Genomic DNA, 27,074 nt, shown 5'->3' with positions numbered 1-27,074 from the left:
AGCACCCAGTGCGTGAGAACCTTGGAGTAATCAAACCTTGTCTCAGTTTAGTGAGAGATGACAGCAGCACGGGGGATTTTCCCTGGGATCCAGTCTGAACACTTCCCCTTTGCTTAGTCTTGCAAACTCCAGGTCACAAGTTGTAGAGAAGAGTTCCAGCCTGTCTTAACGGGGCAATGTAGGCGGCACGAGAGGTTTCACCAAGAGGGTGAAAGAAGAGAGGAATAACTTATTCAAATATACTTCACAAAGTGAATGACGAGTACAATAATTCCAGCTGTTATCTTTGTAACAATAAACCGATTTTCTTGAATGAAATATTGAGCTCCAAACAGGGAGATTATACATCAGAAAAATAATAATTTCAGTACTGGATTACTGAATATTCATGGGGTAATTACACAGCTGAATAAAAACACAACATGGTAACTGGGCGCTGAGTACAAAATGAGTGAAATGGTCAATTAGTCGTTTTTGATCCTTACACGGGTTTCCCTTGAACGCACGGCGAATTACTGGCTCAGATTCAGCTGCTGAAGATAATTGCCCATTATTCATCAGATTTTTACTGAGTGATTTGTTTATTTTCCTAAAAGCAACCTCCTTTCATTCTCCCGAGTGCTGTAACATCCACATCTAATTACCATGTTTTCAACGTGACTTCACAAAACCATTCTCATATCATTAAAAAGCATTTCAATTTCTAAATAACAGACATCCAGTGAATTTAGTGAGTTTGTGAGAGCCACACACTGGAATGAACATTCTGAACAAGATTGCAATGGCTTTGATATTTCTTCACTAAGTAAATTTAAGCAGCAGATTTCAGTCAGGAAGACATCCTGTAGTTGGATCTTCTCCACCCTCTAACTTATTCCTGACCTCCCAGCTTTGTCAATGCATCAAATCGATCGCGTTTCTGCCCCTCCTCAGTTCTGAAGATTGATAATGGGCTCCGAACATTCTCCCTATTTCTGTCGACCCAGCTGGGTTTTCCCAGTACTCTGTGTGGGTTTCCCTGTCTGGGATTGAGTCTGAGGGGGGTGAGGACAGGGAGGGCGCTGGGAATTTGAACGGGTATTGTGTGGCCTGGGAGTTGTTGGGGGTTTTCTGAGGTATCGCTTGGTGAGCTGAATGGAATGGGCCCACCATCTCACCCAGGCGCCTGGCCAGTAACTTTCTAACTGGCTGGAGGGGGACTGGAATTTCTGGTGCCAAAGTTTAGTGACGACCCCCTGGCCGAGCCCCCCCCACCACGTGGAGCTCAGGAGGGACATGGTGTACCTAGCTGCTGGGAGGAGTGGGCTGGGCAGGGAGAGGCAAGAGAGGCAGTCACCAGCACAACCAGTGCCCAGAGCCTCCAGCACAGGCCAGTCCTCCAGTCCCAGAACTGGGTGGACCTCCTCAGCCAGGCTGCCAGGGTAAGAGAACCCTCAGAGGGTCACACTAACCATGGTGATTGGTACAGGGGACACCAAGCTCATGCCAAATAGTCTCACTGCAATCCATCTAAAGGGTGGCACAGTGGTTAACACTGCTGCCTCACAGCATCTGGGTTCAATTCCCAGCCTCGGCTCACTGTCTGTGTCTGCACATTCTCCCTGTGTCTGTGTGGGTTTCCTCCGGGTGCTCTGGTTTCCTCCTGCACACCAAAGATATGTGGGTTAGGTGGTTTGGCCATCTGAAGAATGGTGAGACTTTGGGAGAAGATGTTCTTCCTGAACTGTGTACTCGTTGGAGGAGGTTGTCCTGGAGATGGATCCTGCCTTTTCCAGTGTCTCTCACACATCCCAGTTGGAATGGAAACCAGCAAGAGGCAATGGCTGCTGTACAATCCTCATTGGACCCCCCCATCACTGTATGTCTCCAAAATCACCCAGCTCCTCAAATCGTCCAATAGCAGCAACTGTCCAACATTCAGGAACCTGACTGAGACCCAGCGCTCAGGCCAAGAGTACCAAAGGCAGAGAACGATCCAGGCCTGTCAGCATCCCCCTGGTGCCCTTGTTCTCAAAGACATTGGTTTTTGGGATCCTGGCCTGCATCCATCCTCACCTCTCCGTGGGTGGGAACCTCTTGAAGATGAGTGAGTAAATATTACTGCCACAGATTACAACATGCCCTCTTGAACAATCACCATCATGGCTCTTCCTGGGGATCTGCAGAGGGCTCAGATCTCATGAAACTTTCGAGGTTTTCTTCACTTGATAATAGAGACCCTGACACAACCTCACTCCAATCCAATGGCTTCCCTCAGGGTAGGTACAATCCACCCTGTGTACCTCATCTCCTCATCCTGCCCAGAACCTCACTCACCGCCCACACATACCGGCCATCCTTCCCATCAGCCTTTGTTCACACTCTGTCCATCTGACTTCAGATAGCACCGGGTCACATGCAGGAACAGGGAGAGGTGACATCCTGACCATCACTCCCATCGAGGAGCATGGCATCACGCTGGCTGGGGGGGTGGGCACTGCCCTTGGTGATGGCAATGTGTACCCTGCACCAGCTGATCCCACAGCCCAGGGGAAGGGATTATCTCAGAACCTGTCAGATCCATTCTCAGTGAGAAAAGAAGCAAAATTAGTTTCGTATTTTTAACCACAACCTGAACTGGTCAATAATCTGTCAGCAGCCAGTTTTCAAAGAGATTTATTTTGATGATGAATGTATGAGGAATTTCTGACTTTGGAAGGAGTGAGCTGACAGTTTGGGATCAGTCGCTGTCACTTCCTCGAATGTCCTTTCTAATTCAGTCGGTGCTCAGGAGGACAGCTCCAGCTCTCAGTGGGGGCACATCCAGCAGACTCTAGGCAACGAGGGGCAATATCCTTCAAAGGGCAAAACAGAGGGGTATCAGGAAGGTGCAGACAGAGAGAGAGGGGCAGAAATACAATGGAGAACAAACCCCACAACACAGGATCTGTTACTGACGGCAGAATTTCCAATAAATAATCAAGAACCAGGAGACTGACTCCAGGGAGACGGTCACCGATATCTGTGCCCTTGTTTCCAAAGACCCAGGTCGGCATCAATGAAGCGAGGATCTGTCCTACCCTCTGTCCCGGGCTATCGTCTCCCCACTAACACCCCACCATCACCTGCTGCAGTGGCCTCTCTTCCCCCAGGGCCGTCAGCCACCTCAGAGCCAGCAGTGTGGGCAGTCTAAATAAGTCTCATATTTCACCTGACCCCCCCTCCATTCCAGCCTCCAACTGAACAAGAAACACCTCTCTGTATGAATGAAGAACTAATCCCCACAAACATCGAAATTCCAATCAGTTACCCATTGGAACAAAAACGGAAAATGCTGGAAGATCTCAGGAGGTCTGACAGTATCTGTGGAGAGAGAATCGAACCGAGGTTTCGAGTCAGGACGTCTCTTCATCAGAGCTCTAGTATTTTGCCTTTGTTTTAGTATTTCATAAGAACATAAGAAATAGAAATAAGAACATAAGAAATAGGAGCAGGAGTAGGCCATCTAGCCCTTCGAGCCTGCCCCGCCATTCAATAAGATCATGGCTGATCTGTCGTGGCTCAGTTCCACATTCCCGCCCTCTCCCCATAACCCTTAATCCCCTCTCTTATCAAGAACCCATCAACCCGCTTCTTAAAAATATTTAGCGAGGCAGCCTCCACCACTTCAACGGGCAGAGAATTCCAGAGATTCACCACCCTTTGAGTGAAGAAGTTCCTCCTCAACTCCGTTCTAAACCACCCCCCCCTTTATCTTGAGGCTGTGCCCCCTAGTCCTACTATCCTTTCTGAGCGGGAAGAGTCTCTCCACCTCTATCCTATCCATCCCATTCATCATCTTATACGTCTCAATGAGATCTCCCCTCATTCTTCTAAACTCTAACGAGTACAAGCCTAGTTTATTCAGCCTCTCCTCATAGCTCAACCCCCTCAACTCCGGTATCAGCCTAGTAAACCTCCTCTGCACTCCCTCCAAGGCCAAAATATCTTTGCGTAAGTACGGCGACCAAAACTGCACACAGTACTCCAGCTGCAGCCTCACCAATGCCATATACAGCCGCAGCAAGACCTCCCTACTTTTATATTCAATCCCCCTCGCTATGAAGGCCAGCATCCCATTCGCCTTCCTGATCACCTGCTGCACCTGCAGGCTGGGTTTTTGCGACTCATGCACAAGGACCCCGAGGTCCCTCTGCACCGTCGCCTGCTGCAGTTTTTCGCCACATAAGTAATTTCACTGGAGACAGGTTTCTGATGCTGTCCCAGATCCTCTGTATCACCGCCTTGGCTTCAGCTCCAAGACACAGTGGTTAGCACTGCTGTCTCTCAGCACCAGGGACCCGGGTTCGATTCCTGGCTTGGGTCACTGTCTGTGTGGAGTTTGCACATTCTCCCCGTGTCTGCGTGGGTTTCCTCCGGGTGCTCTGGTTTCCTCCCACAGGAAATGCCTGTTGACTCAAACAGGAGCTGGAGTACATCGACTAGGGGAATTTTACAGTAACTTCTTTGCAGTGTTAATGTAAGCCTACTTGTGACTAATAAATAAACAAACTAAACTTTAAAGGCAGAAGATTCCATTTTCAAGTCCAGCTCCCAGGTGAAAGCTGAACACCAAAACTGACCCTCTGGAATACTGAGGGGGTGCTGAACTGTTGGAGGTGCATCTTTCTGCTGAGATAGTAAATCAGGGCCTTGTCTGCACTCTCCGGTAGATATAAAATATTCCAGCAAACTATTATCAAACAGAGCCGCAGATTTACCCTAGTGTCCTCCACAATATTTATCCCAAAATCAATGTCACAGAAATAGGTGATCATAAATAGTCAATATCTTTCCCCAAAGGTGGGAGAGTCTAAAACTGGTGAGCAGAGGTTTAAGGTGAGAGGGGAGAGATACAAAAGTGTCCAGAGGGGCAATTGTTTCACACAGAGGGTGGTGAGTGTCTGGAACAAGCTGTTAGAGGCAGTAGTAGAGGCGGGTACAATTTTCTCTTTTAAAAAGTGTTTAGACAGTTACATGGGTACGATGGGTATAGTGGGATATGGGTCAAACGCGGGCAATTGGGACCAGCTTAGGGGTTTAAATAAAAGGACGACATGGACAAGTTGGGCTGAAGGGCCTGGTTCCGTGCTGTAAACCTCTATGAGTCTGTATTGCTGTTTGTGGGATCTTGCTGTGTGAAGATCGAGTCAGACATTTCCTGCATTACAACAATGATTCATTGACAAAGTAAAGCACTTTGGGGTGGCCTGTGTTATATTACACACAGATGTAAATATTTTAGATCAAACACAAAACACATTGGGGATATTTAGGAATAATCTTTTATTTTTATGAACATCCTGTGGTGTTTGGAGGTTTTTGATTCATCCAATCCATTTAAACATGATGTGAGATTGGTGATGAATGGGTGCAGTGTGGAATATTAAACAGGTGTTTGTCAGAGCTTCTCCATGTGGATTTCATATTTAATCTGAAAGCAACTTGATAAACTGTTCATTCATTTGTATTTTTTATGGAACAGCTTTGTGCCATACTGTTCGAGTGATGTGTGGAGTGGAACTGCACCCAAAACTCGCCAAGGTACATTTTAATGCTATTCTTCGATGTATTATTGTGAGAAACAGATGTGAAGATGGTTCTGTTCTTTAATGTAGGTGTTTTCTTTCTAGTTGATTATGCTTTTATGGGCTCATTGATCCTCAAGGAAGTGATTAAAGATTTGGTTCCCAAGGGGATTAAACTGGCAAAAGTTGTCATGCTAACTGGAACCAGGTAAGCAAGTTTTACTCCTCATTATCAATCCAACAGTGCTGAGAGTGAGTTAGAGAGAGTTTCTCCCTGCTGCCCTTTATTGAACTGCAGAAGAAATATTGAACAAATTAGTTTTCATCACTGCTCTTGTATTGGGTGAGGAGGAGGTTATGATTTGCACATTAAGGTGTTTGATTTGAAATTTTAATTTGTTATTCCCGGATTCTCCACAGATTCCAGCCATCTGCTCAGACTTGACTGGAACAGACTTTGTTTCATTGTGTGATTGGCAGCCTGAGTTTTGGCACTTTTGCAAAAAAAATCTTTTGACAAAGTTATACAGGAGGGTGGGAACAGGAGGAGGCCACTCAGCCCATCAAACCTGGTCCACTATTCAATATGATCATGGCTGATTGGCCACTTCAGTGCCTCTTACCCACACTATCCCCCGAATCCTTTACATTATTGTTAATCAGAATCTATCAATCTCGATATTAAACACACTCAATGGCTGATCTTCCCCAGCCCTGTGGGACGGAGAATTCCAAAGACTCACCATCCTGTGTAGAAAAAAATTTCTCCTTATCTCGGTCCTAAATGGCTTCCCCTTTAATTTGAAACCTTTGTTACTCTCCGTCTGTGACAGTAATATCCATTCTGAGCTAAGGGGACTATAACTGCACACAGGTACGGTCTAACCAAGCTCTTACACAATTGAAACAAGACCTCACTACTCCTGGACTCAAATACTCTTGTGTTAAAGACTAACATTCCATTAGCCTTCCTAATCACTTGTTGCACCTACATGTTAGCCTTCAGTCACTCATGGACAAGGACACCCAGGTCCCTCTGTACATTCACACTTTCTAATCTCTTACTATTTAGGAAATATTCTGCATTTCTGTTCCTCCTGTCAAAGTGGATCACCTCACATTTTTTATATTCTATCTGCTGAGTTCTTGCTCACTCACTGAGTCTGTCCAAATCCTCCTGTAGCTGCTTTAATCCTCCTCACAACACACATTCCCTCCCAGCTTTGTATCATCCGTGAACTTGGGAATATTACACCTGGTTCCCACACCCAGATCATTGAACTATATTGTGAACAGCTGAGGCCCAAGTACTGATCTTTGTGGTACCTCCCTAACCACAGCCTGACAATGCCAGAGTGACCCATTTATTCCTACTCTCTGATTTCTACCTGTTAGCCAATCCTAAATCCGAGCTGGGATATTACCTCCTATCCCATCAGCTTTAATTTTGCCAATTTGATTTGATTTAGTTTATTTATTATTTTCACATATATTGGTATACAGTGAAAAGTATTGTTTCTTGTGCGCTGTAGAGACAAAGCATACCATTCATAGTGTACATAGGGGGGAAGGAAAGGAAAGGGTGCAAAGTATCGTGTTATAGTCACAGGTACGGTGCAGAGAAAGGTCAACTTAATATAGGGTAGGTCTATTCGAAAGTCTGACAGCAGCAGGGAAGAAGCTGTTCTTGAGTCAGTCGGTACGGGACCTCAGACTTTTGTATCTTTCTCCTGAAGAAAGAAGGTGGAAGAGAGAATGTCCGGGGTGTGTGGGGTCCTTGATTATTCTGGCTGCTTTGCCGAGGCAGTGGGAAGTGTGGACAGAGTCGATGGATGGGAGGCTGGTTTGCGTGATGGATTGGGCTACATTCACATTTTGTAGGTCCTTGCGGTCTTGGACAGAGCAGGAGCCCAGACCAAGCTGTGATACAACCAGAAAGAATGCTTTTTATGGTGTAAAAGTTGCTGAGAGTCGTAGCGGGCATGCCAAATTTCCTTAGTCTTCTGAGAAAGTAGAAGTGTTGGTGGGGCTATTTTAACTATGGTGTAGGAATCGGGGGGGGGGGCAAGTTATTGGTGATCTGAACACCTAAAAACTTCCTCTGGAGACATTATCTTCTGAAAATTAAATGTCCATCGACTCTCCTTTATCAATTCTGTAACATCCTCAAAAAACTTCAACAATTTCATCAAACCTGATTTCTCACTCATTAATTCCTGTGACTCTGTTCAATTAGATTGTCCAAGTGTCTATTTATCACCTCCTTTACAATAGATTCTAATCTTTTCCCTGCTAGTGATGTAACGTGGAACTGGAATCACAGGCTGGAGGGGCCCAAGGCTTCTCTCTGGCCCTATACTGTACATTTGTGTTTACCTGATGCTGACTTTGGCTGGGATCATCCTGTTCCGCTCGTAGCTGGGATCGTCCAGTCCCGTCCACTGCCAGGATCATCCAGTCTCATCCACTGCTGGGATCATCCAGTCCCGTCCACTGCTGGGATTATCCAATCCCGTCCACTGCTGGGATCATCCAGTCCCGTCCACTGCTGGGATCATCCAGTCCCGTCCACTGCTGGGATCATCCAGTCCCGTCCACAGCTGGGATCATCCAGTCCCGTCCACTGCTGGGATCATCCAATCCTGTCCACTGCTGGGATCATCCAGTCCCGTCCACTGCTGGGATCATCCAATCCCGTCCACTGCTGGGATCATCCAGTCCTGTCCACACTGGGATCATCCAATCCTGTCCACTGCTGGGATCATCCAGTCCCGTCCACTGCTGGGATCATCCAATCCCGTCCACTGCTGGGATCATCCAGTCCTGTCCACACTGGGATCATCCAGTCCCGTCCACTGCTGGGATCATCCAGTCCCGTCCACTGCTGGGATCATCCAGTCCCGTCCACACTGGGATCATCCAGTCCCATCCACTGCTGGGATCATCCAGTCCCGTCCACTGCTGGGATCATCCAGTCCCGTCCACTGCTGGGATCATCCAGTCCCGTCCACACTGGGATCATCCAGTCCCATCCACTGCCAGGATCATCCAGCCCCGTCCACACTGGGATCATCCAGCCCCGTCCACTGCTGGGATCATCCAATCCCGTCCACACTGGGATCATCCAGTCCCGTCCACACTGGGATCATCCAGTCCCGTCCACACGGATCATCCAGTCCTGTCCATTGCTGGGATCATCCAGTCCCGTCCATTGCTGGGATCATCCAGTCCCGTCCACACTGGGATCATCCAGTCCCGTCCACTGCTGGGATCATCCAGTCCCGTCCATTGCTGGGATCATCCAGTCCCGTCCATTGCTGGGATCATCCAGTCCCGTCCACACTGGGATCATCCAGTCCCGTCCACACTGGGATCATCCAGTCCCGTCCACTGCTGGGATCATCCAGTCCCGTCCAGTGCCAGGATCATCCAGTCCCGTCCACACTGGGATCATCCAGCCCCGTCCACTGCTGGGATCATCCAGCCCCGTCCACACTGGGAACATCCAGTCCCGTCCACACTGGGATCATCCAGTCCCGTCCACACTGGGATCATCCAGTCATGTCCACACTGGGATCATCCAGTCCCGTCCATTGCTGGGATCATCCAGTCCCGTCCACACTGGGATCATCCAGTCCTGTCCACACTGGGATCATCCTGTCCTGTCCACACTGGGATCATCCAGTCCCATCCATTGCTGGGATCATCCAGTCCCGTCCACACTGGGATCATCCAGTCCCATCCACTGCCAGGATCATCCAGTCCTGTCCACTGCTGGGATCGCCTGTCCCATCCACCACCGGTATTGACCAATCCCACTCATTGCTGGAATTGACCAATCACGCTTGCTGCTGGTATTGTCCAGTCCCACCGAAAGTCAATGGTCTTTTTCCTATCCCGCTGCACCCACACTGGCGGCAGGGCTGGACATTCACAACTCTTAGCTTCCATGTTGTTCCAAAATCATTGATCCCAATGATTATAGGGAGGCTGCAGAGTACGTTTACTGACAGGAGACTCAACCATCCAGACAGGCAGAGATCCCACTGAATTATTTGTACACTCGATTCCGTTTTCTGACTGTCCGGCAGAATGCTGGGCAGGGAAGTGTGAGCTACAGCACAGCAATCAGTAATGTGGGGACAGACCTTGACAAAGACAGAAGTTGGCGAGATTGGTGGAGAGATTGGAGTGCAGATACAAAGAGAAAATGTTAGGTTAACTCCTAATTAATTATGCATTACGGGGAGGCAATGGTCTATTGTCGCTTGACTATTAACCCAAAATGAATGTTCTGGGGACCTGGGTTCGAATCCCGCTACGGCCGGTGGTGGAATTTGAATTCAATGAAAAACTTCTGGAATTAAGAATCTACTGATGACCCTGAAACCACTGTCGATTGTCAGAAACATCCAGCTGGCTCACTAATGTCCTTTAGGGAAGGAAATCTCTACCTGGTCTGGCCTGTATGTGATTCCAAAGTCACAGCAATGAGGTTGACTCTCAACTGCCCGTGGGCAACTGGGGATGGGCAATAAATGCTGGCCAATCAGTGACGCCCGTGTCCCACAAATGAATAAAAAAAAAATTAAGCACAAAAGTGAAATGAAAGAAGATTTGTGATACCCAATGTCTAAAAGATAGTAAACAGAATCATTTTGAAATTTTTTGACTATTTGGTGCATGTAAAATGACATTAGGAACTGTTTATAGTTGTTCTGATGTAGTTGAGTGACAGTGAAAATTATCTGATGTGATTATTTTGGGAAGAGTGTATCCTGTGGAAGTTGATAACACTGCGGTGAGGAGATTATGAGATGCCGGTGTCAGAGTGGAAAGGTCAGGCTAACTCCAAATCTTCAGTCGGTGTAAGGAGAGAAAAGAGCTGATGTTTCGAGCTGGGCCTTTGACAAAGGGTCACTGGACTCGAAACGTCAGCTCTTTTCTCTCCTTACAGATGCTCCCAGACCTGCTGAGATTTTCCAGCATTTTCTCTTTTGGTTTCTGCAGTATTTTCTTTTATTTTTTTCTTTAGTCAATGCTGTTTATCATGAGAGGAATCGGATTCTTGATTCCCTTCCCTCCCGTGGAGAATCCTTGTTTCTGTTTGTTCCATCCCCAGGACAGTGCAGTTAAATCAGGAACTCTCCACATGGAATCACCCCGTGCCCTCCTACTTTACAGCACAGCAGCTGGACCCTGATGTGTTGTCACTCTCGTATCTCTGAGATAAAAGGATTGTGTTCTAACCTGCCAGGCTAAACCTTACCCAACGCACTTTAATTACATCTTCCTGGGAGCTCCTGTATGACACTCTGAACAGTGTTGTGGGAAAAATTGAATCAAGCTACATTTATACAAAAATATATATCATTAACAAAATACAAAATTTAGCAGATTAGTCACTGGGACCATCACAAATCTGAATTTGGTTTAACTATACCAATCGTTCCCACAGGCAATGCAACCAACTTATATTCAGGGATGTGTCTGAACGTCCCAGCATTTAATTACCTAATGGTACAACGCTGGGTATAATGACAGGGCCCTCTTGTGATCTGGGCTGGATATACTGGGGGTAAAATGATATTTTGACAGGGTTCAGAATGGTCACATTTCCAGCTTCCAAGAGGAATTGAATGGGATGTAAGATTGGCTGTGAGGTTTGTCAGTGAAACTCCTATCATCCTATTCACACCATCACTAAAATTCAATTTAATTCCCTGTATCCCATGTGTCCCCTGAGTTCAGGTGAATGGGGTGGGGGTGGGGGGGGTGCGGAATCTCATTGAGATTTATAAAATTCTAACAGGACTAAACAGGGTAGATGCAGGGAGGATATTCCTGATGGTGGGGGAGTTCAGAACCGGGGGTCACAGTCTGAGGATTCAGGGTAGACCATTTAGGACGGAGGTGAGGAGACATTTCTTCACCCGGTGAGTCTGTGGAATTCATTCCCACGGGAAGTAGTTGACGCCAAAACATTGAATGTATTCAAGAGGCAGCTGGATAGAGCACTTGGGGGTGAATGGGATCAAAGGTTATGGGGAAAAAGCCGGATGGGGCTATTGAGTTGGACGATCGGCCATGATGGTGATGAATGGTGGAACAGGTTCGAGGGGCTGAATGGCCTCTTCCTGCTCCTTTCTTCTATGTTTCTATGCACTCGTCTTCCCATTCACTTTCCCCTCTTCAATGAGATGGGAATAGTTACACATTGTTAAACTGAATTATTGTACAAACGGCAAGTAGCAAACAAAGTAAAAGTAAAGTTTATTTATTAGCCACATTCACACTGCAATGAAGTTACTGTGAAAATCCCCAAGCCACCACACTCCGGTACCTGTTTGGGTTCACTGAGGGAGAATTTACCATGGCAAATACACCTAACCCACATGTTTTTGGAGTGTGGGAGGAAACTGGAGCATCCGGAGGAAACCCACACAGACACGGGGAAAAATATGCAGACTCCCGATAGCCAGTGACCCGAGCCAGGAATTGAGGCCAGGTCCCTGGCACCCACAGAACTTGCTGAGGTCCCACTGAGGTTTGAACTCAGATCGCTGGATTCAAAGTCCAGAGTGCTGACCATTACACCATGGGGCAGTCACGAGAGTAATGAGAATAGAGAAACCTCACCTTCAATTTCACTTCCCTTCTTCAAAAGTGAGAAGGAGTTTCATTAACAATGTCCTTTTATTATTGAATTACTGTGATGGCCCGATTTTACCGCTGTGGAAAAATGGGCACGAAAACTTGGTAAAGTCTGGCGTGAGGCCATTAACGTGATCCGCACCCACATCCACACCCACATCCGCACCCACATCCGCACCCACATCCGCACCCACATCCGCACCCACATCCACACCCACATCCGCACCCACATCCGCACCCACATCCGCACCCACATCCGCACCCACATCCGCACCCACATCCGCACCCACATCCGCACCCACATCCGCACCCACATCCGCACCCACATCCGCACCCACATCCGCACCCACATCCGCACCCACATCCACACCCACATCCACACCCACACCCAGTTTACTGAGGCCTGAAAATGGCTGCGATCTAATCCGGGCCTAACGGCAATTTAAATGTATTTGCATGTATTTCAATTGAATTAATGAACTGCCCACCCACATTTACCAGCATTTCCCCCCCTTTACCACCGTGTTCACCCGCCCAGATTCAGTGTGAAACAGACACACTGGGTAATGGTCTGTTTTGGGCACTCCAGCTCCTGAAGAGATAAAGTTCAGAGCTTCCAGCGGCTCTCAGACTCAGATCCGCGGGGGGAGGCGGGGGGGGGGCTTCTGACTCAGATCCGGGGGGGGGGGGGGGGGGGCGGGGGGGGGGGGGGGGGTGAGCCAGATCATTCTCTGTGAGCGGGGGTAGGGAGAAGGGAGGCCCGATCGGTTTCTTGTGGGAGGGGGAAGGGAGGACAGATCGTTGTCTGGTGGATAGGGGCGGAGGGAGGTAGAGGGAGGGCAGATTGTTGTCTGGGGGAGGGGGGAAGGCAGGGAGGAGTGGGGGCATCGCAGCCACTCTGTGGGTGATCGGCGGTGGAGAAGGGGGCAAGAGTCGTGACCGGTCTGGGTAGCGTGGGTGGGTGGATAAGGGGGACAGTTGTGTTGTTTTGTGGGGGTGGGGGGAGGGGGGGTGGGGGGTGATGTCCGTGGGGACCGTCGCTCCCACTTCTTGCTCCTGGGCAGCTTTCCCCACTTTCTGTGGCTCAGGGACACTGTGACAGGGGCGCGATTTTCACATTTTTTTCCTCACGGTACACGCACAGTTCAGAACCCCGATTGTTTGGGGAATGTTAAACCCCACCCACAACACGATTCAGGCAGAGTGCGTATCGGGGCACCTGGAAACAGGTTTCCAAGTCGGATCTGAAACATTCCCAGATTCAGCACTTAAAATCAAAATAATAACATCAGGCTCTGAGCTTCTTTACAAACAAATCGAAACTGTGAAACGTGACCTCCTGCAGTCCAGTTTCCAGCTTCTGAATCAGTCCCATGTCTCAGTTTCCTTCTCCGCTATTAAACTGTTCTGATTTCTCAATTCTCCCCTTGTCTCTGTTGTGAAAGAGCACATTCCCTCGACCTATTTCCACTTCCTTTAAAGTTTATCTATTAGTCACAAGTAAGACTTACATTAACACTGCAATGAAGTTACTGTGAAATTCCCCTAGCCGCCACACTCCGGCCCCTGTTTGGGTCAATGCACCCTAACCAGCACATCTTTCAGACTGTGGGAGGAAACCGGAGCACCCGGAGGAAACCCACGTGGAAAGAATGTGGAAGCTCCACACAGACAGTGACCCAAGCCGGGAATCACACCCAGGTCCATGGCTCTGTGAAGCAGCCGTGCTAACCTCTGTTCCACCATGCCACTTTGCCAGAAGACTGTCAGCTTTCCTCTCTCCTCGGGGTTTGACTTCTGCGAGATTATTCCTCACCATTCTCAAAACAAGTAGGCACCAGCGTGGATAACCAGCTTGTGATTTGTTAATTATTCCTTCCTCTCTCAGTGTGAAGTAGATTGTGAGCTGTATTTCACAGCTGTATAGGGCATTGGTGAGGCCGCAGCTGGAGTACTGTGTGCAGTTTTGGTCGCTGTACTTACGCAAGAATATTTTGGCCTTGGAGGGAGTGCAGAGGAGGTTTACTAGGCTGATACCGGAGTGGAGGGGGTTGAGCTATGAGGAGAGGCTGAATAAACTAGGCTTGTACTCGTTAGAGTTTAGAAGAATGAGGGGAGATCTCATTGAGACGTATAAGATGATGAATGGGATGGATAGGATAGAGGTGGAGAGACTCTTCCCGCTCAGAAAGGACAGTAGGACTAGGGGGCACAGCCTCAAGATAAAGGGGGGGGCGGTTTAGAACGGAGTTGAGGAGGAACTTCTTCACTCAAAGGGTGGTGAATCTCTGGAATTCTCTGCCCGTTGAAGTGGTGGAGGCTGCCTCGCTAAATATTTTTAAGACGCGGGTTGATGGGTTTTTGATAAGAGAGGGGATTAAGGGTTATGGGGAGAGGGCGGGAATGTGGAACTGAGCCATGACAGATCAGCCATGATCTTATTGAATGGCGGGGCAGGCTCGAAGGGCTAGATGGCCTACTCCTGCTCATATTTCTTATGTTCTTATGTTCACAGGCCGTCTGGTTTAGCTTTAATACATAACTTCACTGACACGTGAGCCACTCAATTCTTTGCCTCTGTGGCATCAACCTGTGATTGGTGAAATTCTCTTTGCGATTTTTGTGTTTTAAATGAAATGAAACATTTTACTGACTCAGAGCCAAGATTGACCATGTGATACCAGTTTGATATAATTATGTCATTAAATATTTAACCTGTTATTTGATGTAATGATGTATTGGATTCGCCATGAGATGGAGAGTTGAGTATTTTAATAAGCAGCAGCAGTAAGAATACATTAAAAAATTAAAATTGAATAAATGATGAAACTTGTAAGAAATGTCCGTGGAAGTTTTTCTGATGTTTTGGTTTGTGATGTGTACAGTGCTGGTGGAACGGGGGTGTTACTGAATATCGAACGGGTGGCAAACCTGCTGGCACAGCTGGGTGCTGACGTACAGGTCCGGGGTCTGGTGGATTCCGGCTGGTTCCTGGACAATAAACAACCACGACAGACGGAATGCCCAGATGTAACTTCCTGCAGTCCGAATCACGTCATTAAAAAGGGACTCAGGTAAACCAGCTAATTATCGGTATATTCATTATCTTACAAAACCTGTAAAATCCCAAGGTGGGGATTCAGGTTATTGCTGTGAATGCAGTAGAATACTTACCCAGAGTTTCTTATTTTTAACTTCCCAGCTCACCGTGTCATTTCCTGTATGACAATAGTTCCAGAAAGAGAAGGAACCAAAAAGAGAGAAGTGCACACATCCACAGTGTGGAGTTGTAAACTGTGAATATTATACCCCAGACACACACACACGTATCAGGCTAGTCACGGGCTGGATACTGTCCGGCCCAATATCCACCCCTTCCCTTCCTCAGAAGACAAAACAAACAGCCCAGGGCCTCAAATCAGCCACCCAGGAGTTGGAAATTGTGGTGGGGGAGGGGGATGCGTGGGGGAGGGGGGAGTGGAGTGCGTGGGGGAGGGGGAGTGGGGTGCGTGGGGGAGGGGGAGTGGGGTGCGTGGGGGAGGGGGAGTGGGGTGCGTGGGGGAGGGGGAGTGGGGTGCGTGGGGGAGGGGGGAGTGGGGTGTGTGGGGGAGGGGGAGTGGGGTGTGTGGGGGAGGGGGAGTGGGGTGTGTGAGGGAGGGGGAGTGGGGGAGGGGGGAGTGGGGTGTGTGGGGGAGGGGGAGTGGGGTGTGTGGGGGAGGGGGAGTGGGGTGTGTGGGGGAGGGGGAGTGGGATGTGTGGGGGAGGGGGAGTGGGGTGCGTGGGGGAGGGGGAGTGGGGTGCGTGGGGGAGGGGGAGTGGGGTGCGTGGGGGAGGGGGAGTGGGGTGTGTGGGGGAGGGGGGAGTGGGGTGTGTGGGGGAGGGGGAGTGGGGTGTGTGAGGGAGGGGGAGTGGGGGAGGGGGGAGGGGAGTGGGGTGTGTGGGGGAGGGGGAGTGGGGTGTGTGGGGGAGGGGGAGTGGGGTGTGTGGGGGAGGGGGAGTGGGATGTGTGGGGGAGGGGGAGTGGGGTGTGTGGGGGGAGGGAGTGGGGGAGGGGGGAGGGGGAGTGGGGTGTGTGGGGGAGGGGGAGTGGGGTGTGTGGGGGAGGGGGGAGTGGGGTGTGTGAGGGAGGGGGGAGTGGGGTGTGTGGGAGAGGGGGAGTGGGGTGCGTGGGGGAGGGGGGAGTGGGGTGTGTGGGAGAGGGGGAGTGGGGTGCGTGGGGGAGGGGGGAGTGGGGTGCGTGAGGGAGGGGGAGTGGGGTGCGTGGGGGAGGGGGGAGTGGGGTGCGTGGGGGAGGGGGAGTGGGGTGTGTGGGAGAGGGGGAGTGGGGTGCGTGGGGGAGGGGGAGTGGGGTGTGTGGGAGAGGGGGAGTGGGGTGCGTGGGGGAGGGGGGAGTGGGGTGCGTGAGGGAGGGGGAGTGGGGTGCGTGAGGGAGGGGGAGTGGGGTGTGTGGGGGAGGGGGAGTGGGGTGTGTGGGGGAGGGGGGAGTGGGGTGTGTGAGGGAGGGGGGAGTGGGGTGTGTGAGGGAGGGGGGAGTGGGGTGCGTGGGGGAGGGGGGAGTGGGGTGCGTGGGGGAGGGGGAGTGGGGTGCGTGGGGGAGGGGGGAGTGGGGTGTGTGAGGGAGGGGGAGTGGGGTGCGTGAGGGAGGGGGAGTGGGGTGTGTGGGGGAGGGAAAGGGGGTGGGATGTGTGTGGGAGGGGGAGTGTGATTTGGGGCCTGTGAACCACCCCACTGATGGCCGAGGACCTCCTGTCGGTCTTTAGTAATGTTGTGCGTCCTGAAGGAGTTGATTGAGGACCCAGAGAGCTGTGGGTCAGGCCGGCACCTCCCTTTACCCTGCCCCCTGCCCCCTGCCCCCTCACTCCCTCCCCTTCCAGACCTGGGGAGGATGTGCCCCCACCCCCACCCCCACCCCCACCCCCACCCCACAGAATCTCATCATCACCAACAGTTTCCAAAGTTTCCCAAAGAAATCGAACTTAAGGAATTTGAGGAGATGAATTTTCTGGAAACTTCTCCCATCCCGAACATGATCATTAGAAACAGAAGTAGCAGGAGACCATTCGGCCCATCACCTCTGCCCTGATATCACCTCCAGCTCTCTGATATGTATAAATTGGAGTTAGCTCATCACTCCCGCGTTGCTATGGTGATGGAATGACAGGAAATTCAACCCCCAAAAACTCTTTATTGTTCTCAAAACGGCAACAGCGGAAAATGTTGTGGAACTTTAATGTTTATTATTTTTATCCGTGTCACAAATAGGGTTACATTAACAATGCAATGAAGTTACTGTGAAAATCCCCTACGTTATAATGAAAATAAAAAATATATTTGAACGGTTAGTTGTTTGTGTTTAGGGAATGTGGTCTTTTTATGAATTTTATAAATGATTCAGTAGCAGCTTCCTGTTGTTTGGCGTTGTTAAATATGATGATTATTCTGCAGTTTTACAATGAGATAATGAGAGCTCTCTCTCTCTCTCTCTGTGTGCAGGCTGTGGAATGGAGTCATTCCCGAAAGGTGCCGACAGCAGTTCAGACGTGGAGATGAATGGCAATGTTTCTTTGGCTACAGGATGTATTCATCCCTAAAATGTAAGTGGAGTTTTGGACGTGCTCGATTTCTGTGTTTCTGTGTGGGTCAGAGGGTCAGTGTAACCTGCGGTGTCCTTTTCCAGCGCCGGTGTTTGTGGTGCAGTGGCTGTTTGATGAAGAACAGTTGAAAATGGAGAACATCCAACTTGGGAGCCACTCCCTCACAGAAAACCAGTGGAACTATATCCAGAATCTGGGTAGAGACCTGAGGAATTCTCTGCGGGACGTCTCGTAAGTAAAGCTGCAAAATATAAAACTTTCAAATTAATTTACGGGATGTGGCGTTGCTGGTTAGACCAGCATTCAGTGCTCACCTCTAATTGTCCTTGAGAAAGTCGTGGAGAGCTTCCTTCCTGAACCACTGCAGGCAACGTGGAGGGAGTGAATATTGAAGGTGGTGGATGGGGTGCTAATCAAGCGAGGCTGCTTTGTCCTGGATGGTGTCGAGCTTCCTGAGTGTTGTTGGAGCTGCTCCCATCCAGGCAAGTGGGGAATATTCCATCACACTCCTGACTTGTGCCTTGTCGATGGTGGACAGGCTCTGGGGAGTCAGGAGATGAGTTATTCTCCGCAGGGTTCCCAGCCTCTGAGCTGCTCTTGTAGTCACTGTGTTTATCTGGTGAATCCCGTCTGTTTTGGTCAATAGAAGCCCTCAGCATGGTGATTCAGTGATGGTAATGCCATTGAACGTCAGGGTAATGGTTAGATTAGCTCTTGTTGAAGATAGTCATTGCCTGGCACTTGTGTGGCGTGAATGTAACTTGCCATCCCCAGCTTGGACATTGCCCCTGTTTTGCTGCATTTGGACCTGGATTGTTTCAGTATCTGGGGAGTCCTGAATGGCATTGAACATTGTGTAACCATCGGTGAACATCCCCATGTCTGACCTTACGCTGGAGGGAAGGTCATTGATGGAGCAGCTGAAGATGGCTGGGTCTAGGGCGTTGCTTATTGGACACAATCTTTATTGCTTCAGTGTGAAGCTCATTATAATAAATGTGGGCGTGCTGTGTAGGAATGGCTGAAACTAGAGACTCCCATCCCCAATGCACCATGTTAACCCGAATACCTGTGAGCTGGTCCTCCCCAGCTGCAGCAAGTGGGTTCCAGTTATTGTTAGAGGATAGCCTGTTCTTGGATGTAATCGAGGAGGACGTGTGTAAAATGGAGGACGGGAAATTAAGATTAAGTTGAGGAACAAATCTCTATCCACCTCCCAATGGAACGGGAATCTTCCTGAAGACTGGGTATGAGTAGAATAAATGTCACTAACGTGTACCAGTTTCTGCAGCTGGAACTGCTGACTGTTACTCCAGCGCTCAGCCTGTATATTACCGCCTTATTTCCAGCAGTCCGAGGGAAGTCTACGGTACAATGCAGGGGGCTGACTCGGGACCTAGTCATCAGATAACCAAATCTTAGATAAACCAGAGAATTCATCCAGTTTAACAGGACAGTCAGACTAGAATATGATTGGTCAATTCAGAGTGCAATTGATGCTGATTCTGAATTTTGAGTTGGCCTTTTACTCAGGTGTTGTTTTGATGTTTTTCTCCTGAATTACTCTATCTTCTTTGGACAAAGCCGGCACCTTGTTACTCTAGATAATCAGTAGTTGGAGTAAGCAGCAGCAAAGGATCCCCCGCTGGAGCTGTAGCACAGAGGAATGAAAGGTTAACTTGCTGTATTGATGGATTTGCCCCAGTGTGTGTGTGTCTCACCAATCTGTGAGAAACATAATTCCTGTGTCCAAAATGACCTGCCAGTGGATATCCCTGAGCAAGTGGCCTTTGTGGGTTTGGAGGTGGAGAAGGAGGTGATAGATTACGAGTGGGACTCACAGTCAAAATACTTCATGATGGTGGCAAGAAATATCTGATCTCCTCCTTGTAACTGTGCCTATCTGTACCAGTTTCCTCTTGACATCATTGACATCCCATTGACCTTTAAAAAAATGGCCATTTTCTCAAAGTAATGTATACTATTAAACCTCAGTGTACATTTTAGTACACAGTATTTCCTCATCTAGTATGTATTATAGAACATCAGTGAGCACTGTAGTACACAGTGAGTATTTCATCTATCTAGTGTATACTACAGAATCCCATGTACATTGTGGTATACAGTGAATATTTTCTCTAGCTAGTGTATATTATAGAATCACAGTGTACACTGTAGTATACAGCGAGTATTTCCTCCAGCTAGTATGTATTATGGAATCACAATGACTGTTATTTATCATTTATATTAATGATTTGGATGAGAATATAGGAGGCATGGTTCGTAAATTTACAGATGACACCAAGGTGAGAGGGGAGAGATACAAATTCCAGGAAGAGTGTTGTGTGGGAAGTTGGGAAAACAGTGTGCTGTTCTTTGTGTGGGAATTCAGGATCAGTAACTGTCTGCTTGCAGCATGAGGACAGGCAGATCGAGGCAGTTTAACATTTGTATCTGAAGAATGTTTCCTTGGGCAATAAGGTTTAAATGTTACTGTGAAATTATCAGCCTGGATTACACGCTCACAGCCTGATGTCGATATTGACAACACCCAGACAATCTGGCATGGAAGACTGCAAAGTATTCATTAGAACAGTGAGCAATTTATTTTTAAATAGTTATAAACTGTTGACAGGACTTGGAACAATTTAAGTTCTCAGTGTGTGGAAGCATTTAAACCGTGAGTTACAAGAGTGGTGTAAATCACTCAATCTGTACGCAATGCTCATAAATCCTTTCAATGGCTTAAGATGCCTGAGAAAGGAGCTGTATAGTTTGAGTGTTTTGTAAATGTGTGCACTATACAGATATTCACCGTCTAAGAGTTTGTGCATAATTCTAATGATCTTTATTTCAGAGCTGTCTTTGCCCCAGCTTGTCTCTCACACACCATGATCTCAAAGAGGTAAGATATTAAAATGTTAAACAATCTGAAAACTATGACCTAAAAGTATAACTGGATTTGTATTCTTCTGTGAGGATTAAATCGCGTACAGAGAGCAGTTACTGTCAGAGCACATCTGCACTGTGTCAGTCACAGCCGTCACAGCGCTGTTTGACAAGAGATTAACACATTGCCACAGCTATATTTAAATCATTTTTTTATATCGAGGGCAAAGTTCCAGTTAAACTAATCATTGTCTCACTAAAATAAGGAAACAAATGATATGACATGGATTAATCCTAATTTTGCAAAGTTTTACTGACACAATCTTAGTTCATTTGTTTGTAAACAAAATGATACAAATTATTTCTGCTGTTGTTATTGGTTATGGACCTGGACATTTATGAGTTCAGTACCAATGTTAGAGATTTTCAGATGGTCTTTAATGATGAACACACAAGGGACTTTTGATATCAAAAATGCTTTTTGGAAAATGAATTCTGTTAATCGCAGCAACAAGTTTATCCTCACACAGAGTAAAACTTCTCAGCAGTTCACGAAAGGTGAGCACACAACGTGGGGGGAAATGAATCAGCTTTTGACAAAGGGTCAACTGAACTCAAAGAACAAAGAAAATTCCAGTACAGGAACAGGCCCTTCGGCCCCTCCAAGCCTGCCCCGACCATGCTGCCCCCGACTGAACTAAAACCCCCTACCCTTCTGGGGACCGTATCCCTCTATTCCCATCCTATTCATGGACTTGTCAAAACGCCCCTTAAAAGGCACTATTGTATCTTCTTCCACTCCCTCCCCCAGCAACGAGTTCCAGGCACCCACCACCCTCTGTGTAAAAAATCTGCCTTGTACATCTCCTTTAAACCTTGCCCCTCGCACCTTAAACCTGTGCCCCCAGTAATTGACTCTTGAGAAAAAGCTTCTGACTATCCACTCTGTCCATGCCTCCCATAATCTTGTAGACTTCGATCAGGTCTCCCCTCAACCTCCATCACTCCAGTGAGAACAAACCAAGTTTCTCCAACCTCTCCTCGTAGCGAATGCCCTCCAAACCAGGAAAACATCCTGGTAAATCTTTTCTGTATCCTCTCCAAAGCCTCCACATTCCTTCTGGTAGTGTGGTGACCAGAATTGAACACTATATTCCAAGTGCAGCCTAACTAAGATTCTATAAAGCTGCAACATGACTTGCCAATTTTTAAACTCAATATCCCGGCTGATGAAGGCAAGCATGCCGTATGCCTTCTTGACTACCTTCTCCACCTGCATTGCCACTTTCAGTGACCTGTGTACCTGTACACCCAGATCCCTCTGCCTATCAATACTCTTAAGGGTTCTGCCATTTACTGTATATTTCCTATCTGTATTAGACCTTCCAAAATGCATTATCTCACATTTGTCCGGGTTAAATTCCATCTGCCATCTCTACGCCCAAATCGCCAACCGATCAATATCCTTCTCCAACTGATTGAAACATCAGCTCTTTTCTCTCCTTACGGATGCTGCCAGTCCTGCTGAGGTTTTCCAGCGTTTTCTCATTTGGTTTCAGATTCCATCATCTGTAGTATTTTGCTTTTATTAGTTAATGAGTCGGGGTGGGTTTGACAAGAAGGTTGGAAGAGGTCTTTTCCATTCAGGAGAGGGGGATGCAAGGGGAAAGAGTTTGTGCAGACAAAGACGGAATGGTTAGAAGGAGCGTCAACAACAAGTGAACTGGCCTCTCGAAATGCCTGTAGATCCTGTCTCTCAGTAACCTTCTCACAATTTACCCACCACAGATGTGAGGCTCACTGGCCTGTAGTTCCCAGGCTTTTCCCTGTAGCCCTTTTTAAACAAAGACACAACATTTGCCACTCTCCAATTTTCAGGCACCTCACCTGTGATTATCGATGATTCAATTATCTCGGCTAGGGGACCTGCAATTTCCTCCCTAGCCTCCCACAATGTCCTGGGATACACCATCAGGTCCCAGGGATTTCTCTACCTTGATGCGCCTCCAGCACCTCCTTTTCTGTTATATGTTCACTCTTCAAGACATCACTATTTATTTCACCAAGTTCCCTAAATCCATCCTTTTCTCAACAGTAAATACTGATGGGAAATATTCATTTAGGATCTCACCCATCCCTTGTGGATCTGCACATAGATGACCTTGTTGATCATCAAGAGGCCCTACTCTCTCCCTTGTTACTCTTTTGTCCTTTATGTATTTGTAGAAGCTCTTTGGATTCTCCTTTGTCTTATCTGCCAATGCAATCTCGTGTCCCCTTTTTGCCCTCCTGATTTCTCCTTTAACTCTACTCTTACACTCCCTATACTCTTCAAAAGATCCACTTGATCCCAGCTGCATTTGCATATCATCTGCCTCCTTCTTCTTGACCAGGGCCTCAATATCCTGAGTCATTCAGGATTCCTAACTTCTCCCAGCCTTGCCCTTCACTCTAAGAGGAATGTGCTGACTCTGAATCCTGGTTAACACTTTTTTTGAAAGCCTCCCACTTACCAGCTGCCTGTTTGTCTGCCGACTGATTCCCCCAGTTAACTTCTGAAAGTTGCTGTCTAACACCATCCAAATTGGTGATGTCCTTTCTCCTCCTTAACTTCACAAAATAATAATGTACAAGCGGGACAGTCTGAACCAGAACGGGAAGAACATCCCTGTGGGACGTTTTGCTCAGGCTGTTGGGAGGAGGTTAAACTAATTTGGCAGGGGGAGGGGACACAGAGTGTTAGCAGAGTAAGGGCACAGAATCTCACAGCAAAACAAACCAGTCAGAGGAAGTGCAGCTGTATTAGGTTTCAGGGGAGTAAGGCCAGGCTGGGTGGCCTCTACATTAACACCAGGAGGTAAAACGGATGGGTTGAGGGCAATGATTAATACATGGCAGTGTGATACAGCACAGACATGATTAAAGGAAGGACACGATTGACAACTCAACATTCTGGGATATAGAATCTTCAGGTGAGACGGGGAGGGGTTAAAAGAGGAGATATTGTATTATTAGTTAAGGAGTCAGTTACTGCAGTAAGGAGAAATGATATCTTGGAGGAGGCATCAAATGAAACTTTGTGAGTAGAGCTTAGGAATTAAAAAGGGGCAGCCACATTGTTAGGTGTTTATTTTTGACCCCCAGATAGCGAGATATTGAGGAGCAAATCTGTGCTCGGTTTGTGGAGGTGTGTAAAAACAACAATAATAGGGTTACTATATTCAGTGGTTTCAACTTTCCCAGCAATAACTGGGACATACATAGTGTTAAAGCTTGGAAAGAGTAAATTTTTTGAAATGTGTACCGGAGAACTTTTTAAATCAATATGTGGAGGGCCCAACACAGGAGGGAGCTGTGCTGGACCTGATTCTGGGGAATGAAGCTGGGCAGGTGGTTGAGATGATGGCGGGGGAGCATTTTAGTGATAGTGATCACAACATGGTACAGTTTAAGCTAGTTATGGACAAGGAAATAGACAAGCTGCAAAAAAACATTGGATGGGGGTGGGGGGAGAGTGGATTTTAGTAAAATAAGACAGGATCTGGCCGGGGGGTGCTGGGAACAGCTACTAACTGAAAAATCCACAGAACAGCAGTGAGGGACATTCAGAAAGGAAATGGGAAGGGTGCAAGCCCAGCATGTTCCCTCCAGGGTGATAGATAGGAATAACAAGCCCAGGGAACCAAGGAGGACCAGAGATATTCAGGACACAATGAGAAGGAAAAGAAAGGGGTTTAAAAAATACAAGGGAAGCAAATCAGTGGAGGCATTAGTGAGATATAGAAAGTGCAGAGTGGAGCTTAAGAAAGCAATTAGGAATGCAAAGAAGGGACATGAGAGCGCTCTGGCTGGTAAAAATAGGGAAAATCACAAGATATACTTATAGAATATCAATGGGAGGAGGATAACCAGGGAAAGAGTAGGGCCCATTAGGAACTAAAGGGTCAATCTGTGTGTGGAGACAGAGACAGAGACAGAGACAGAGACAGAGGCTGCACTGACATGGGGTTTATTTCCTTTGTTCAGAATGTTAAGGAGTTATTTAATTAAGGTGTTTGAAATACTAAAAGGATTCGCTAAGCTAAATGGAGAAAAGCTCATTCCTCGAGTCTTAAATTAAGAGCTCAACTTTTCAGAACTAAATCAGGGAGCACTTTTCACTCACAGGGGAGTGAAACGTGGAAATCTGTCTTCAGTCAGCTATTGCTGCTGAACCAACTGTAAAAACTAAAATCAGAGAAAGCTTTCCAGCATCCACACTATTCTGCTTTAATTTTGTAGAATATCAAGAGATATGCTTTAAGGGGGGGAATTAGAGGTATAATTTCATCATGACCAAAGGAATGGGAAAGCAGACTAAAGGGGCTGAATGGCCCACTGCAGTACCTTAACAGTCTTATATTAGACACGTGTTCAATTCGCTGATAGTCCAGTGATGAGGCTTTGTGACAGGTTCTGTGTGAGCAGAATAGGAAATTGGGGCATTAGATTTCGCTGTTTGAAATCTTTTACTCTTAAATTTATATTTTCAATTTGATGTTATTCTGACACATTCCCGTTCTGTTATCAGGAACCTCCAAAACAATTTAAAAATTCCTTGTAAAGCTGGAAGGAGATGCACATTTTGAAAATAATAGAACTTTATAAAGTAGTATTTATTCTGTAGAGCGTGGTTAAATAAATGTTTGTTGGGATGGGTGTTGGATTGAATTGTAAACTCAGTTCTGGTTAATTAATATTAATGTCGGCTATTCTAATGAAGGGATTTATTGATGTTTAACTCTTTTCTGATCTGGTTGACAAACTAAACCATTCCTGTGATTTCTTGTTGATTGAATTTGTGTGGCGTTGTGCCGATCTCCCATCATAACCTGGCAGAAATGACTGGATCAATGACCTTTTAAGGCATTTCTCCAGGAGTTTTGCTAAAGTTACATTGGACAATTTGTGTAAAAATTGAAGATATTTGTGTATTTGTATGAATCTAAAATTAATCAGTTTGTTTAAATCCTAAACTCTCAATTTATTCTTTACCATAATAAAGGAAATCATAAAACTTTGCTGTATAGTAAAACAAATTGATTATATTTTCAAACTACTTTGAATGATATGTTTGGATTCAGTCATACCCCAAAAGCACAAGAACATGTGCTGATTCTTCACCACTGGTGGACACACTCAGAGCAGTGCTGTACTACTGTCGAAAGTTTACTAGAAACTTTCAAGAGAGTTTTATTTGGCGACATCAATAAAACTGTTAAAGCCACAAATGATATTCCTGATGGTGGGGGAAATCCAGAAACGGGGGTCACAGTCTGAGGAGTCCGGATAGACCATTTAGGATGGAGATGAGGAGACATTTCTTCACCCAGAGAGTGGAATTCATTCGGAATCTTTGGCATCAACTAGGAAGTAGTTGTTGCCAAAACATTGAATGTATTCGAGAGGCAGCTGGATAGAGCACTTGGGGTGAACGGGATTAGAGGATATGGAGAGAAAACAGGATTAGGCTATTGAGTTGGATGATCAGCCCTGATTGTGATGGATGGTGGAGCAGGGTCGAAGGGCTGAATGGCCTCGTCCTGCTCCTATCTCTATGTTTCTATGTAGAGCCAAGCTAGACTCTTTATTACTCCAACAATGTGTATTTGTATAACCATTCTTCAATATTTTGTTTTAGCAACTGGTTGGATTTTCAGGTGAGGGGAGTTACCTTGAACCGAGCTTTACAGTGTTGGGACCGAACTCTTCAGGATAATAAAAGTTCCAGAGCTCCTGTGAGAAACTGCTCCTTCCATCTGATTGATCAGTGCCGGTTGCCGCACTGTAACCCCACCTGCCCCGCTCTTCGTGACCAGGTCACCGGTCAAGAGGTTAATATGATCCAGCTCCTGATGAACATGGGCTTTGATGTTCAGAGAATAGCTCAGCAGCTTGGAATGGAACCCAGTCACCTGCTGGGGATGCTGAGTAACGGGGGTTAAAGTCTTAAAGCAATTTCAATTAGTCAGAAATATATATCTCCCTCTGTGTGATAATATTTACAGTGACAGCAATCACAGCATTGCCTGGTTAACACGGCTGGAATTTTAAATTAGCATGCTCAGAATGTATTCCAGTTACACATAACTATATATTTCTAACCTGGCATTGCTCAAAGCATTGTTTCAACCCCTTTACTGTTTCTTGGGAAAGCGATGGTTTCATTTCTACTGAACATTTCTGTAAATTTATTCTTTATTTTTGGTGAATATGTATCAAAGGTTTTGACCATTTAGAATTTCTGGAACATTAGCAAAGTAATACATAAATGACTCAGATTAAATGAGTGAAATGAAATCACATTAGTTTTACAAAGGGTTTAAGTAAGTCTGCGTGTTACCAGCAGTTA

The 27,074-nt window shown here is 47.1% G+C and overlaps 1 protein-coding gene and 1 non-coding gene across 2 annotated transcripts in view; one reads left to right on the top strand and one right to left on the bottom strand.

Moving 5' to 3' along the window:
• Positions 1 to 26,700, top strand: part of notum2 (notum pectinacetylesterase 2) — a 35,907-nt gene extending 9,207 nt beyond the window's left edge. Inside the window, exons 6-12 of the mRNA XM_080206170.1 lie at positions 5,504 to 5,562; positions 5,652 to 5,754; positions 15,086 to 15,274; positions 17,694 to 17,794; positions 17,878 to 18,025; positions 20,652 to 20,699; positions 26,364 to 26,700. Coding sequence (XP_080062296.1) covers positions 5,504 to 5,562; positions 5,652 to 5,754; positions 15,086 to 15,274; positions 17,694 to 17,794; positions 17,878 to 18,025; positions 20,652 to 20,699; positions 26,364 to 26,667 — 952 coding nt within the window. The 3' untranslated portion in view covers positions 26,668 to 26,700. The remainder of the gene's footprint in view (positions 1 to 5,503; positions 5,563 to 5,651; positions 5,755 to 15,085; positions 15,275 to 17,693; positions 17,795 to 17,877; positions 18,026 to 20,651; positions 20,700 to 26,363) is intronic.
• trnaq-uug (transfer RNA glutamine (anticodon UUG)) lies at positions 12,081 to 12,151 on the bottom strand. The gene has a single exon. It is a non-coding gene; the product is annotated as a tRNA-Gln (tRNA).
• Positions 26,701 to 27,074: the final 374 nt, after the last annotated feature.

This window comes from Carcharhinus amblyrhynchos, chromosome 18 (assembly GCF_965287045.1).
Source record: "Carcharhinus amblyrhynchos chromosome 18, sCarAmb.v2.hapA, whole genome shotgun sequence".
In the NCBI taxonomy this organism is placed as follows: Eukaryota; Metazoa; Chordata; class Chondrichthyes; order Carcharhiniformes; family Carcharhinidae; genus Carcharhinus; species Carcharhinus amblyrhynchos.
This window is presented reverse-complemented; position numbering and strand designations above follow the sequence as displayed.